A 17,493-nucleotide genomic window follows, 5' to 3' on the forward strand; every position below is an offset into this window, starting at 1 on the left:
ATTGAAAATAGTGAAAATAGCATATTTCCTTAGCGATATTTAAGTGTAGATAGCCATAGATTCTATTTACACTATGTAAAAATAGCAGTATTTTCTTTGCAATAATAGTAGTTAGATGATATTTATACTACTTAGTGCAAATAGTGCCAGATATCTGCACCTCGCTATTGTAGTACATTATAAAACAGCATGTAATAATAACGTATTGAGTGTAAATTATATTTTTTATTAAAATGATCAAATGGATGCAATAAAGCCCTCCCTACACCTAACCCTAACCAATAAAAACTTGTGAGGCACATTATTTTAAACTTTTCAGTTATTTCCTTCATTTCTATTGAAAATAAATGCCTTTCTGATGTGATATCAGAAAGGAAGAACGAGTTCGGCAAAAGGCGGATTCTAACTTGGGTCGACTGCGTCAAAATATAGCTGTTACGCGCTTTACTACCTACGCCACTGGAGCGGTCACAGCAAACCTGGAGCTTTTAGATTCGCAACAGTTCAGTACATTATAAAACAGCATGTAATAATAACGTATTGAGTGTAAATTATATTTTTTATTAAAATGATCAAATGGATGCAATAAAGCCCTCCCTACACCTAACCCTAACCAATAAAAACTTGTGAGGCACATTATTTTAAACTTTTCAGTTATTTCCTTCATTTCTATTGAAAATAAATGCCTTTCTGATGTGATATCAGAAAGGAAGAACGAGTTCGGCAAAAGGCGGATTCTAACTTGGGTCGACTGCGTCAAAATATAGCTGTTACGCGCTTTACTACCTACGCCACTGGAGCGGTCACAGCAAACCTGGAGCTTTTAGATTCGCAACAGTTCACAGGTCTTGCTTAATCGACTCATCCATTTCATGTCCTGGAGTCTCTACTAACAGCTGTGTTTGATTAGAATGAATTGCAAAAATGTGTAGCGTTTGTGTTCCTCCAAGAACAGGGTTTGAAAACGCTTCTCTGGTGAATTAGATGTTATTTGCCATGTGGTGTCAGATTGTCCCAAACTCAAAACGTCATAGTACAGCGTCACAGCAGTGTGAGAAAGCAGAGCAGAAAACCCCAAGAAGAAAACCAGAATGAACGTGAAACGATTCCAGAGCTCTAGAAAGAATTCACCAATAACCAGCGGCTCAGGCTTTCCTGAGAAGAAGAAGCAAATGGAGAAAGCACCACAGCCATCTGTAGGGATCGATATCCGCATCCACTCAGATGCACACACGCGATCCATCAGCGTTTGAGGCTCTCCGCGGAGTCCTGAGCTTCTACACCCATCCGTCCAAACTCATACTGTACGATTACCATCTCCTCCTCTACATTAATTAGACATGAGGAAAGATCAATAACGTCTAACGGCTCCGTCTTTAATTATGAGAATAAATAACTCGTCATTATCTGTTGTTCCGTTCCTGTGATGAATAGCATTGGTGCTAATTTAAAGCGGCAGGAGGGGGTCGCGCAGAGAAACTTTGCTCGAACAAAGGTGCGCTGACTTTATGTGCTGTCTCAGGTCCTTTCTGCATTTCTATTTTCCAGCTCAAAGAAAGGTTCACCTGGGTTGCGAGATAAGTCAGCATGTTTCCAGCAGTGAAAGGCCCTTTGGAAACGTCTGAAAGCGCCGGCGGGCCGCTCGAGTCGCGGCTCCTTCGAGGCGGAGGGGTAAAGGAAAGCGCATTGTGCTCTGCTAGCTTTTTTTCGGGCTCTTTTACCCTCGACACAGCTGTCAGAACACCAAACAACAGGCACAGCAATTTCCACGTCCGCGAACACACCTCACTCAAAGCCGCCGCGGGCGCTGAGGCAGCGATTCGTCTGGACGACCGTCAATGCCTTTGTTTTTTCTGTCAGGATTTTAAATTACGCCGCGGCGGACTTCCTGCGCGACTGTGTGCCGAAGATTACGCCTTCGTTCAAAGCAAAAGTTGAGGGACGGTCAGATTCGAGTAAATTGATGCACTTTCAAGCACGTTCAGAAGAAAGGTGCCGGCGTTCCGGGTCTGGCACGGATATTTCTGGATTACCATAAAACAGGCTTTGTCTAGACGCCTAGAGGCTGAGGTAAGGCAGAGAATGCAGCATTTCCCATCAGTGTCATCTGTCACAATCGCAGAGGCTTTTCCTCTAGCTCCGCTGTGGGAAACAGATCCGAACGGAAGAGCAGCTGTTGGACTTTCCCTCCGCGACATAACAGAGCAGAACGTCATTCATCCTTCCTCACTGCAGAAGATGCGTCTGTGAAAGCTCTTATCAAATAAATGAAGATGCAGGAATTGTTTAAACATCGGAGCGCCATAACTTTAACTCCATATGCCCTGAATCCAATGAATGATCGGCACATTCATGAACAGATGGTTTTATTTGCTTTCATTTTCTGCAACCCGACACCAAAATTTGTGGAATAAATTAAGTTTTGTGTGATTTGAAGGCACTAGAATGAGTAGTAACAGTTTTCAGATTTAGCCTATATAAAGCTATATATATATATATATATATAATTTTTTTTTTAATAACTTTCTTTACAGGGTTGATTGTTGACTTTGATGGTAACACTTCAATGAGTTAACATGAACTAACACTGAAAAATACTTCTACAGCATTATTAATCTTTGTTAGTTAAAACCAAAATGTGCTACCTGGTGTTAAGCTGTTTATATTACTTTATTAATATTATTTAATAGACCTCAACTGACATGAAATAACAATGAACATTTTTTGTTAGTTGAATAATGTTAGCAAATATTTAAAAATACTGTAATAAATGTATAGCTCATTGTAAGTTAACTAATGGGACCTTATTGTGAAGTGTTACCAAATTAACTATATATTTTTTTTCTATAAATCAAAATTATTTTTTCTTACAATAATGATGGTTGAATTTGATGAATGCAGTCAACACTACAAATTGTAAAAGAAAGAAAAAAAGAAAGAATAATACATACATACATACATACATAAATACATAAATAAGTATTTAAGTAAGTTTTCCTGTCATGTCGAAATGATGTAATTTCCTGGGTGTCACTTTTTTAATGCAATACAATTACGCAATAACGTGGATGAGCACAAAGCACTGGGCACTGCTAAATGATACATTTTGGAAATTAAAATGAATTAATAACTAATAAAGTTCTTAATACAAGGAATAAATATTAATGCAACTGACTATATAAAAACTGACATTGTTGCATGATTTAGGATCATTGCTGGACACAGATGAGAAAGTGGAGACTGGCCAAAATCACCATTTTAAGGGTAAAACAGACATCTGATCATTTTGAAACGAGTTACTCTTCATGCTATTGGCTTATGAAATATAAGCTGGTTCTCAGGACAGGATCATGGGGTCGGTGCCTGCGGCGCTGTAACGTCAGCGCTGATGATATTCTCCGGCTGACTGTGTGAGTGGACGTCAAATGGACATCAGGTCACAGCACATTGAACTAAATGAATTCAGTTAATCTCTCTGATGTTTCTCCATCCCTGGAGCCAAATTCTGACGCTAATGTTCCCCCTCAGGGTCATTTAAAGGCCTTTCAGTTCCACCATGCCTAGTGGCACTTTACTTCTCAAGAGCCCTCTGCTTTATCCTGAATCCTGCAAGCAAAAGCCGTGTCTGGTCTTATAGCTCTGATGCATCGATTTCCTCTGTCTTTACCAGTCGTGCATGAATTTTACAGCATCATATAATGTTGAAAAGAAAATTATGTCATTACTTATGTTTTGTTACAAAAAAAACAAAAACACCATAAAAGTAAAATACAAGCATCATAACTTTAGTCCACATTTCTTCTCCATTTAAGTCTTCTGAAGTCATGTGATGTTTTGTGTAAGGAACTGACCCGAAAATGACCCACATTTACGTTTTCACTCATTTATTATAATTTCTAAAATCATATTTGCATATGCACATCAGGTTTTGAATATGGCCACAGAAAAGCTATTTTAATGGAAAAGAGCATCTCACACGTGTTCAAAATGGCATGATGGTGAAGGGTGCTCAACTGAGGTGAACTATTTGGTTAAATGCATTTCTCTGGAACATTTCTCGGCCACCAGCAACGTTTGCGTTCCTCCAGCGTGGAGATCTTTTGTTTTCTTTGATGCAGAATGCATTGTGCCTGTGACCTTGTTGGCAAATATGGGCCTGAAATCCCTGGCCAGTCTGCGAAAGGACCGAACGCATTGGTCCCAGTTCAGTGGGTGCATTCATGAATAAGACATGACCCATCCATCCACACAACACAAGCACGGCCGATTGAACACCACGTTTTTAGGGGAAGAAAAATATGTCGGGGCTTAACCGAGGCAAAGACGCTTTAATGCAAAGCTTGTTTTCGATGCTCGTGCAGTCTGCCGCAGCCTGATATCTTACGGCGGAATATGTATTAGTTTTGTGTCATTATTCATGCTCAAACGATGCTGCTTGCCCACTGGCTGAATGTGCAGTAATTACTACAACTCGGCTTCCTTCATTTATATTAATGGATAAATATTTGTTTAAGGCTTCCTGTTCGTAATTATAACATTTCCATTTAGACCATCATTCCAGGTGACGCTCGGAGAGAGAACAGCACACGACTCGTACTCATACTGCATTTATAGAGTATATACTGCTGTAGTGTGTGAGTTCAGACGAGACACCGCAGACTCTATGTGTGCAATACTCAATCACACAGCGCTTTGTGCTCCACTTGACCTTCCATTCCAGTGTGACGAACGAGCCGCCAGTCGTTTTTAATCTTCCTTGACTCATTATTGGATTGGAGAGCCCGAGTTAAGACACTTTACATAAAATTTGATAAAGGTAAAATAATCACATTTATTCCCACGATGATAACTTCACATGTAATCTTTACAAAAAAAATCTAATTTTGAAGGGGAAAAAAAAGAAGCAATTTCTTTGGTTTTAACGACTTGAATTGCAATTAATATCTATTTTATCTCCAGGTTGTTAGGTAAAAGTTCAAATAAATGTCAGATAGTGAAACTCTCGCGATTGGTCGTACGCCACTAGTTATAAAATAAAACAACACTGAAGTAAAAAAAAACCAGTTCTTTGAAATATGCAATTATTTCATCAAAGTGTTTAGTTAAAGACTGTTCTTGAGCTAATCAATATATTTTAGTAAAACTATTTAATAACACATTGGCATTTGTTTTAAATGCATATTATTGCTGACAGATATAATATGATATATAATATATTCAGTAACATTAATCGCTGTTGTTATTGTTAGTTAAAACCAAAACTTAAAAAAAAGAGAAAAAAAAAAATTAACAAACTATATAAAAAAATGTCAAATGAAAAACATAAATTTAAAAGAAAATTAAAAATGTTGCCTTGGTAACTAACAGATATAAGCTGTACTTAAATTACTAAAACTAGTAATTAATTAAATTAACTATTAAATGAAACTATATACAAATGTTTATCAAATCTAATAAAAGTACTAAAACTATTAACTAAATTAAATTAACAGCTATATACATATATAAAACAAATTAAGAAAATTTCTAAAACTATTATTTTTTAAATAAATTAAATTCATTAAACCTACATACTTAATGTTAAAGTACATAAAATGACTAAGACTTCAATTTAAATTTAAACTAAAATTAGAATGAAAACTGAAAATATGAAAATGAAAGCTAATTCAAAATAATAAATACTATAAATAATAACAAAATATTAAATACTACACTTAATACTTAATAAATACTATAAATAATACTAAAATAACACTGATATTAATAGTTCTGGAATCACTGATATTATGACACAATCTGGGTTAATATCATTGGTCTAAATAGTAAGGGGGGGCAACTGTACATCTTTAATAAGGTAATAACTGAATACTGTAATAAACGGCAGACACTGGCGTATGTTTCTCAGACCCACAGATGGCAGGGAGATCTGAGAGTTATGAAGGACATGTTCTGCTGTATGTCCTTTAACATCGCCCTCAGTCTCCCCTGCTGTTCACATCATATCTGTACAGACAGCAGTATATACTGCAGTGTGCACTGCACCATATGCACTGAGCGCTGGACCTGTATTCTCAACATATCCAGAGAGATTTTTGCCAATAACCATGCTAATGTTTGGAGGTGGAAAGCATATACTTCTCTTGCATTTCTCCCATTTTAGGTCTGGCAGATACGTTCTCACACCAACCAGATAGAAACTGGCAAGGACTGTTTTGTTTAGTAGCTGCGTTTCATAATTTCATTAAAAGATAAGTCTTTCATTGGGTGCGAATGGTAAAAACTGGGAAAGGAGAGCATTTTCACTCCGGTTTCTCCACACGGACGCTGGCACATCCAACAAGGCCACTTTGTAAGAAATGTTGTAAATGTAGCATAAAATTAGTTATATTGATGATGCAGAAGCTAGCGAGTGGGAAAGTCCGTCTGCTAATTAGAATATTAATCACCCCGTTAAAAAGCTCCAAGGTCAGTGAGAGCTGAAGGAGCTTTTCCATTTTTCATGATCCATCCGTGGGACGCTTTTCTAGAAATAAAACGTCATTTGCTGAATTGCCAACTACTCCGGCTTAAACATGTGAACGAAACCGAAGCACACACACTGAAGAAAGATATAGACACAGCCAACATACCTGTGAAGGCTGGAAGGCAATGAGAGAGCAAAGGTTAGCGCAGGTTTTTGGTCGTAAACCTACCACGTAAAACAGTGAGTCGTGTGGTGGCACTCGTCTCCCCAACACTGTTGGAGGCGACACATTCGTAAATGGCTTCATCGCGCGGCGTCCGCAGCGGCTGGATTCTCAGAACGGAGCCCGATCCGTCATCGAACTCTATGACCTACAGGTGCGAGAGACAAGATATGTTACGAGAGTTTTTTTTGCTCACAGTTGACAACAGACAATCATGCTCTCACACACACTTCATCCTGACACAGAGCTCTGGACAGACAACGGACACCGTGGCACGATGTTCATTTACGCAACCTGACGCAACAGTACGAACACAGGACACAGAAACAGTCTGGTTAAGATCAGCGACCGAGCTGCGATTCGGAATATATCTGTAATTGCTGATATTTTGGAGTTCTCATCCTGAAGCCCAGTGAAAACTCAAGAGATTTGTTCTCATTTCGTGTCTTTAATGACTGTTTCTTCTGAACATTTGTACGATATGAGACCGATGATGTCTGATATATTGGCTGATGGTTGCGACTGAATAAAGTGTGTTATTAGCATACTTCTTTTAACCTACAAACACATAATGTCATTATTATTTAATCTTGTAGATATACCTTTTTTATAAAGGCATTCTTTTTTCTTAAATCGTCAAAAACCACTGGCATAAATCCTCTGGTTCTAGCTTAAGTACAGTTATGATACACTTAGAGTATACTTAGGGACCAAGTAGTATACTTAAAATATACTAGAAGTATGATGTTATGTTTGCATACAACATATAATTATACTTGCAATATAAAAACTAAACTACCTAAAAGTGTACTTCCATAAACTAAAAAGTACACATAAGTTATCTTGTAGTATAGTTGAAATACATACATGAAATAACAGAAAACAACACAATGTAAACTAGTTGTGTACTACTGTTACTTTTAAAGTATGCATAAAAGTATACTTTTACTAAAAAGCTGTCCAATTTAGTCCTAAGTAGTACTGAACGTGCACACAACAGACCTTACAAAAAATAAGTATACTTCAAGTTCATTTTGTTTTAACTTAAGTAAACTTTAAGTTTTATTTTGTATTGCAAGTATACTGTGAATTATACTAAAAATGAACTTATAGGTATACTATAGATACTTCTAGAGTTTATTTAAATATACTTTTAAGTGTATTAGTTGAATAGTTTTTATACTGCAAGAACTTAACATCATACTTAAAGCTTATTATTTACCTTTTTTGTTCACTAAGTATACTAGCAGTTTCCCATTTATTAGATTTTTAAACTTGAAATAAAGTTTAGTTTAAGTTCAGAAACGGTTTATTCTGGTAATGGCTTATAATAGAAGCCAGTGTAAATCATGTCTGATACAATACTCTCACGCCTAAGAAGAAATGTCAGTAAAACCAGACAGATGTTCATCTGTCAGGTTCGTTTCCACTTATGTATTCTTCACTTTAAGATTTTTCACCGCAAAGCTGACTCGTTATTATAAACTTGTACAATTTATGCTGAAGTTGAGTAAAATAAACCATTGTGTGTGAAGAAAACGTCAAGAAACGTACAAAAACAAATGTATACACCAGTGTAGGCCAAGTATATTTAGAATACTAAATGATACTTTTAAGTATACTTAAGTATTAGTTCTGTCAAACGATTAATCGCATCCAAAATAAAAGTTTTTGTTTACATAATATATGTGTGTATACTGTGTATATTTATTATGTATATATTAGCCTAATACACACACTTGCATGTATACATTTAAGAAAAATATGTTTTGTTTATATATAAAATATAAAATAAAATATAATTATATATGCATATATAATGTATATAAGAGAGTATATAACACATGTGTGTGTGTGTGTGTGTAAATATTTTTCAAATATATACATGTATGTTTGTTTATTTATATATACATAAGAAATATACCCAGTACACACATATATATTATGTATAAAAAAAACTTTTATTTTGGATGCGATTAATTGCGATTAATCATTTGACAGCACTATTAAGTATATAACAATAAAACAGTATATACATATATATAAACAGTGTATTAAAATGCTCAGTGAATGTCTGAATGCAATGCTAATTCTTAAACCAGACGTTTCACGATAAACCTGGTGGCTTTAAGAATGGGATGGCATGATCTGGCCCACTCTTAAAGCAGATCGCATGAAACATGAAACGAGGATGGTGATGTGACGTCACAGGCACAAACGTCATTAGAAAGAATGTCATCAGACAGTCGATTAGCCTCGACGAGAGCGACTGACGCCAGACGGACGGGACACAGGACGCTTACAGACAGGTTTAGTTGCTGGCAATCGGGAGATGTATACTCACTTCTGACAGAAACAACCAGGACGTGTTCTCCGTTTTACAGACTTAAAATACATCAGTGGTCATACGCTGCAGCTTTTCTTTCACTGTCACTTTCCACGCAAAGAAATGCGAGTATGACCACACGCTCACACACATGCGCTTGTGTGTGCATGAGCCGGCTAACGAAGCCGAGTGGAAACTAAGCGTTAGACGGACGTTTGAACATCATATTAGTAATGAGTTGCATGGGTGAAGGTGAAGACGCTGTGTGGCGGATCGAAGGTTAGCATATTAGTGGCTGTTAGTGGTGTATAGCATGTGATGAACGCTGATAAGATTTCGTTTCTGTTGACGAAAAGGTGCCATATCAGCCGATAAGCATCCGTAGATTAGCCGCCGCTAAGCGTTAGCGAACAGAAGAGTGAAGATGGTCGTGCGGCAAGATGACGCTGAAATTAATAAAAATCTTATCAGTGTTCAGCTGTGATGCATTTGTTCATCATGCTGGGCTGAGATGGCGATCCAAAAACAGATAAATAAACATACAGGACTGAGCCACATGAGACCGCAGAACATGCACTGAGAAGCAAATGAGACGCTCAACACAAGAACAAAAACAACTTCTGGGAAACAAGTGCATTTCAGAAATGCAAAGCGTATGTTTGACAAAAGCCTCTGATCATAATTTCAGATCAAGGGCCGAATTCACAAAGCATTGCTATTTATTAAAACAATGTCATTTGTTATCATTGAGATGCTAATTATTATTATTATTAAATAATTTTTATTTTTGTAGCGTCTGTTTTTTTATTTTAATTTTAGCTAAAGTTTCAGTATTTTTTTTTTATTCTTATGTTTTGTAGTCATTTTTCCCCTAAATATGTCTATAGTTTTGATTGTTTTTTTAAATTTCAGTTTCAGTTTTAGTTCTTTTAGAAATCAAGTTAAATTAAATGAAGATTAGAAATTTTGCTTTGGCAACTAGCTGAAATTAAATACGTATATGTATATATATATATATATATTAGAGCCCAACCGATATATTGTTTTGCCGATATTATCGGCCGATATGAGTCTGTCGCAGATATATCGGTATCGACGAATATGCTGCCGATATTACTTTTTTTTTTTACAGAACATATAACGCAGATTAAATGCTTATAAATGGTGTAATTACTTAGTTTGTCCAGCAGAGCGCGCGCCATTGTTTGCTACTGGCGACCCAGGTCAGTGTAGTGTAGAGATGCGTGGATGAGCTCAAACTTCACCCGAGTCCGCTGCTTCAAATTATCCGCCCGCCACCCACCCACACCTATATTTGATCGTCACATTACAATGATTATAATTTTTAGTTTTGCATGATGATATGATGAATGGATGGTTAATTTTTAACAGCAGATTCAGTGACGTTAGAGACTAGAGCTGATCTGCGCATCACGGCACGTGTCTGCGGCGCATTAAAGCCTGTGTTACGGCCACCGGAGCTCATCGCGGCCATTCAGTCAATGCTGGTGTTTATACCGGCCGTGCTGCGGCCCACAACTCATGCTTATCACATCAGTCACATCACATCGCTTGACGCGACAAAATACAGTAGAATTTCTATTCTATTTTGTTGCGCCGCACCGCGCTGCTCGCGTCCGGTGTAGAATATAACCCATTATAATCAGTAATGTTGTCTACACTGGATGCAGTAAACTGATGCCTCATTCTATTTAAGTAGCTTGTTTGCCCTACACAGTTACCTTGTTTCATTTCTTAATTCAAGTTATATAGGCTATATTTTGTTCTATTTGTGTTATTTAAATTATTTATAATAAGTGAAGTGAAGTTTACTGTTAAGTGCACTGATGTCAGACTCATTTTAAATAATACAGTTTATTGTTAAATTGTTAAATACCCTGCCTCCACTACAGAAGCTTATGTTTGTCACATCATTATAAATGTTTGATCACCACATTTGAGTTATCATTGCAAAAAATGTGTTTATGTATATATATATTCTGTTTATGTAGGCTATATACTGTATTCTATATACAGTACCAGTCAAAAGTTCTATTTGTGACGTACTGACAAAAAGTTAAAATGATTTTCAACGGTCGCTTTGTCGCATCATGTTGCGGCACGGACACGGTGTCAGCATAGTTTGTCAGTACAGTCAGTAACGTAGCAGTTTGAAAAGTTAGTATCTTTCTGCAGTCCAATAGACGGCAGTGCGGTGGTGGCTTGAGTCTGTTAAATGGTGATTTAACGCTACGTTGTCACCTAGTTGGAGAGACACAATGTCCCCGTCTTTTACTCTCACAATGAGCTTTTCATATTCGTTTGCTACATTAGTAGGGCCCTATGATTTCCGCGATGCAGAAAACATGGACGGAATTGTGAAATCCAGTCATAAAAACAGAATTTACTGTATAACGTGGAATTTCATGGAATCTGTCTTATTTTTGATGAATAAAATAAAAAACAAGCATATATACAGTATATAATATATATATATACATATATATATATATATATATATATATATAGGGCGCTATAGCTAAAAAATTTATCAACGATATAATGTTTCATATCGTTCGGTATCGATTAGGCATGGGCCGATTACCGGTTTCACGGTAACTGTATTCTATATACAGTACCAGTCAAAAGTTTGGACACACTTCCCATTCGTGTGTCCAAACTTTTGACTATACTGTACTATAATATAGCCTACACATAAAGAATATCGGCCGATATTACGATATCGGTCTTTTTTTACTCCCTAATATTGGTATCAGCATCGGCCACCAAAAAACCCATATCGGTCGGGCTCTAATATATATATTAAGTGTATTTGTATTTGTATTTGTATTCGTAAGTGTATTTACTTGTCTCATTAGTGTGTAGTGCAGTTGAAGTTGCTAGGAAACGCTTGTTTTGTTTACTGTGTGGAGACGTGCTGATATCGCGTTTGGTCTCGTTCTGTATCGCGTATCTTGTCAGTGTCTGCGCTTGCTTGGCCATTTGTTGTGGAGAACATAAGGAAAGTGTGTCCAGCTGAATTAATTTAGCATTTTGGTAGACGGGTATAAAAAAAAAATGCTTAGTTTACCGCGGCAACGGTCGCGTGAAGGCCTCCTCGTGTGAAGACCGAAGAGTGTAAAGAGCATCGATTCTACCGTGCGACTCCACCGGGCAGGACACCGGCAAAGGATAAGTATCGCTTTTTATTGCTCCTCTTTCCTATTACTTGTTTCGCTTCTGTTTCAGTTTGTATAACCATTCCTTACTATGTGTAAGTAAGTTATTGTTTTTTAACGTGTGCTTGGCAGTGTTATTTTTTAGGATTACTGATAAACTACTGAGGTTACTTATGTAACCATGGTTCCCTGAGTAGGGAACATGTGTTGTATGCATTTGTAATTTTTTTTTATCTCTTTATTTTTAAAATATGTATAGGTAGTATTTATGAAGTTTTAGCTTTTAGTTTTGGATCTGTTTTTAGTTATTTTAATACTACAATTGATTGCTTCTATTGTCCTCATTTGTAAGTCGCTTTGGATAAAAGCGTCTATATACATATATATATATATATATATATATATATATATACTTTTTAAGGTTAGGATAACCTCCAACTTGTCTTAAATCCTCAAAAGGATGATGTTTAATGACTAATTGTTACTGTGCGCAAATTAACAAGTGCAACGAACGCAACAGACCTATCCATCTTAAGACAGCCTCATTTAAAATAATTATGTTTAACTCAAAATAAAAATGTGACGTTGAGAGCTGGACTTCAGTCAAGCAAGTAGCGATGCAAATAGTTTTTTTTTTTCTTTCTTCAAGAACCACACTTAGGAACATTATTACGAACATCTTAAAATTTAAGAAGAACTTATGAACTTTCTTAACTTTTTTTCCCTAAATATTTTTGTGAATCCGGCAACAGGCCATGAGTAATCATGCATGTTAGTGGTGGGAGGATATGCTAATGAGTGGGTGTGGCTGAAGCAGTGGGTGTGGTTAATGGGCGTGGCTATTGTTAGCATTCACTTGTCGAGCATTTTACATCAGAACAATAGACCTAATACCTCAAAACGCTGGTTGCTCACTCTCTTCCCCTTCTTGTTCCACACGATCTTGGGCTGCGGGTCGCCTGTAGCCTGGCAGATGAAGGAGGCGACGCCGCCCTGAACGCCCGTCTGATCGTTCGGGGTTCGTAAGAACTTTGGTGGCGCTGAAAGAGAGAAAGCAGAAGAGACGTGGTTACACAATTGATTCAGACAGATTATTGAACGGAGACGTTTTACACAACACAGCAGTCAATGAAAGAAGAAACGCAATCAGATGAACCGAGCAAAGATGTGAGGATAACCCCATGAATTTCAGAGTACACTAACAGTGTTGGGGAAAGTTGCTTTTAAAAGTGATGCATTACAATATTGCGTTACTCCCTATAAAAGTAACCAATTGTGTTACTTCGTTACTCTTTATAGAAAGCAATGCATTGCCTTACTTTTGCATTACTTTTTGTCACAGGTCTGGGCTTGCTTATTTGTTTTTTTTAATAACAAAAATCCCAAGAGTTATATTTTTGGCAACTGTAAAGACTCTTTCACACCAAAAGTGAAATGAATAATCTTCCGGCTGAAGGAAACGCCTCTGCACTGACTCCTGATTTCTCTCAACACAGGAACAGGAGAGCTCTCAGTCAATACATGGAAAAACAAAGTAACCTGTGTTACTTATTTGAAAAAGCAGTGCAGATATTTCACTGTATCCTTAAAAGTAATCCGTTACTTTACTAGTTACTTGGAAAAAAGTAATCTGATTAAATAAATTGTGTTACTTGTAATTCTGTAATTCTGTTACTTGTAATTAACTTGCCAATTTTATTTTTTAATGCAATTTTACTTTGTGCTTTTAAGTGTTTTATCTTATTTTTCCAGTCCATTTTATATTTGTTCATATGCATACTATTTATTGATTGATTTGTTTTGTTTGTTCACAACAAAGCATGAGCATCATTACCAACATGCCAAACACTGTAAACAACAATTTCATTTTCCCCAGAAGTTTGTATTAGTTAGTAATGAAGACGAGCGGCGTCAGGATCACATCAGAGCCATGAGATCAGAAACCGCATTTATTTTAAGAGTTTTACATCATGATCTGAGCGCGGTTTATTAGGTGTCATTAATAGAGCAGATGGTAATGAATCCCAGAGTCCAAAATTAACACCCGCCAAGATCCAAATGAGGTAAAAACAGTGGAATGAATATTTGTCCTGAAATATTATTATGCATGATTTAAATGCTATATATGTACAAGTCCACCTCACTAATGTAAGAAACACAAATAATGCACAGCAGGGGATCTGTTTTAAAACAAATCGACCAATCAGATGAAACTGGGGGCGGGATCTTGAGTGCATACAGACACTACAATTCAGTAAGACTTAAATACATTAATACTTATATTCAGCAAGGACGCATTAAATTAATCAAAATTTACAGTTAAGACATTTATAAAAATATGTATATTTCAAATAAATGCTGTTCTTTTGAACTTTCTGTTCATCTGTGAATCCTGAAAAATAAAATGTATCACAGTTTCCACAAAAATATTGTGCAGCACGACTGTTTTCAACATTGATAATAATCAGAAATGTTTCTTGAGCAGCAAATCAGCATATTAGAATGATTTCTGAAGATCATGTGACACTGAAGACTGCAGTAATGATGCTGAAAATACAGCTTTGATCACAGAAATAAATTACAGTTTAACAGATATTCACATAGAAATCAGATATTTAAAAATTGTAATAATATTTCACATTTTATTCTGTATTCATGATCAAATAAATGCAGCTTTGGTGAGCAGAAGAGACTTTTTTTTTTACAAACATTCAAGTCTGGGGATGGTCACAATGTTTGAGACTAAGCACGGCAACTGACTAGTCAACTAGTTATAGATGTTTAAACATGTAGAGTCAGTGTTATTTTAGTATTATTTATATACTGTTGTGTTATCTATTATTATTTTCAATTAATATTTTGTTTTCATTTTAATTTTAATTTTAATAATTTTGTTACGTGCTTTTGCCATTTTTATTAGTCTTTGTTTTTAAAATATTTCTATATAGGTTGAATTTTTGTTTTAGTAATGTTAGTTGCCAATGTTCGTTTAGATTAAGTTTTTCATCTAACAGTTATACTTTATTTCATTTTCATTTAACGAAACCGTTTCTAATAGTTTCAGTTAGCAATAAGAACAGTGTCAGATCCCTGGTATGGCGGTGAGCACTTGTTCCCTAGTTAGAGAGCTGCTCATGCTTGAGGTGGGCCGGTTAATACAGGATGTGACATACGTATCCCATAGTTCCTGTCTATAATTGGATCTGTGAGCGGTGTGTCACCGCCGCGACCAGAGGGATTTCACTGAGCCGTCCAAAATATCTGCCGTCGCTGCCAACAGCCACCGCCTCTCTCGCGCTCGTTCTCTGTACTTCAAAGTGCAGTTTCTCAGCATGTAAATACGTAAAATCGTATCTGCTGCGGCTGTCAGGACGGGTGTCATACACTTATCTTTACACTCGAGTAACACATCAAAGATGCGGCTGTCAGTGAATCTGCTCTAATGGCGTTTGGGGTCGACAGTAAATCCCGCTTAGGGTGCGATTTGGGACAGGGCCATTTTTTTCCCCAATGTGAAGGCATTTGTTTTCTCCTCTTGGAGAGGATTATGGGTAATTCTGTATCCTACTATGTACAGTATGTACATGTGATTGCCATTTCAATTGCAATAATACAAAAAAAATCTCCAAGTTTGCCGTGCTTGTTTGTAGGGCTGCACAATTTGGCCAAAATGTATAATAATAATAATAATAATAATAACTGTAGTACTGTAAATTATTATTATTATTATTATTATTATTATTATATTAAACAAATATGACTAATGTAACGTTTCACTTTACAGTAAAACTTTAAAATTGCAAATCAAATATGTTTTTGTTATTAAAATAATAAAATAAATAAATAAGAAATGTTACTATTGTAATATCTCCCTTCTAAATAAGTAAGCAATAATTATTTTATTTTACAGTAAAACTGTAAAATCACAATACTATTATTTCAGTTTGCTTAATATTAATAATATTATAATTGCTAAAATAAAAATATTAAACAAAACAAGAAATATTTTCTATAGTAATATGTCTTGTTCAAAATAAGTATTTAAGAAAAAATAATGATGATGATAACTGCTGGTTTATAAATCACTCTCATTACAAGTTGTTGACGCATGTTGTTTTCAAATGTGACTCAAACACTGGCGTGTAACTGAACACAGTGCTGCGCTTCACTCTGAAACATGCAGCGCATGAACCACATCGCACAGTTATATTGTGATTAACAGCGCCGCCGTACCGCTACACAGCACCTCCATTTCCAGCGTGACAAACGCACAGACAGTGATATCAGCTGTGCTTCTGATTTTGGTTATTTGATCAGGTCATGTGACACTGCAGAATACGACGGTTTGAAATGTTTCTGATGCATAATGCATTCACTCTCACAGACATGAGTGATGCAGTCGCATGTCTTCGCTTCATTCATCACACTGGAAATGGACGCTGTGCGCACAGCATTGTGGGATACGGTGTGTGTGGTGCGGTGAGCTCTGCTGTGAAGATGCAGTAGATCATCTGGGCGTTTCACGAGCACAGAAACAGTTCAGTCTCTCAGTCCATCAGAAGACATTTGTGTCTTTTCTCTTCTTCAGAAGCGAGTGACACGTTCGATTTCTCCTGCGTGAGCGGCTTGTATTCGCTGTCTGTCAGAGACACTTTCATGATTAGAGTCTGTCAAACGAGTGTCTCTCACAAACACTGCGCTTTAAAGACGTTGTTAACCTCCCAAAATCACAAATGCAAACCTCCTGTCTTTGCTTGTGAGAATCATTAGGTATCTAACATCATATTATCATCGCATGAAGCTGCAGTTTTAAACATCAGATGTCTGTTTGTGAGAAGAAGTAAATAACATCACGTCATTTAACTCAGTTTTACACAAGTTGACTTCATTCATCAAGCTCAATCTTTCAACACCGTCAAAGTTATTGTTATTGTATTGTAAAAAAACAACAACAACAAAAAAAAAAACTGGATTTGTTCAGTAACAAGGTTGGAAATAAATAAAATAAAATAAAATAAAATATGCAAAATCTAATAATAATAATAATAATAATAATAATAATAATAATAATAAAGTATGCAAAAAATAAAAATTTTAAATTAAATAGAATTAAATAAAATATATGATATGATATGAACCCTGTTGTCCGTTTCTGATCTGGGGTGCGTTTCCCAAAAGCATCGTTAGCTAAATATGGTGGTTCGTTCCATTGAACTCTATTGGTAACGACGGAACTTGCGACCATAGCTGCTTCTGGGAAACGCACCCCTGGTTGAGATTCAGGGTTTGTGGGGACACTTTA

General features: G+C 36.2%; 1 protein-coding gene across 1 annotated transcript in view; it reads right to left on the reverse strand.

Annotated features, from left to right (window-relative positions):
• The window catches only part of LOC107724002 (receptor-type tyrosine-protein phosphatase delta-like), a gene marked incomplete at its 3' end in the record, with an annotated part of 266,996 nt that overhangs the window by 37,148 nt on the left and 212,355 nt on the right, over nt 1-17,493 (reverse strand). The window contains exons 9-10 of the mRNA XM_016532768.1: nt 13,083-13,231; nt 6,693-6,834 (exon numbers count right to left, since the gene is read on the reverse strand). Of these exons, the coding sequence (XP_016388254.1) occupies nt 6,693-6,834; nt 13,083-13,231 (291 nt within the window). The remainder of the gene's footprint in view (nt 1-6,692; nt 6,835-13,082; nt 13,232-17,493) is intronic.

Source organism: Sinocyclocheilus rhinocerous, unplaced genomic scaffold (assembly GCF_001515625.1).
Source record: "Sinocyclocheilus rhinocerous isolate Xijiao unplaced genomic scaffold, SAMN03320098_v1.1 scaffold2771, whole genome shotgun sequence".
NCBI lineage: Eukaryota > Metazoa > Chordata > Actinopteri > Cypriniformes > Cyprinidae > Sinocyclocheilus > Sinocyclocheilus rhinocerous.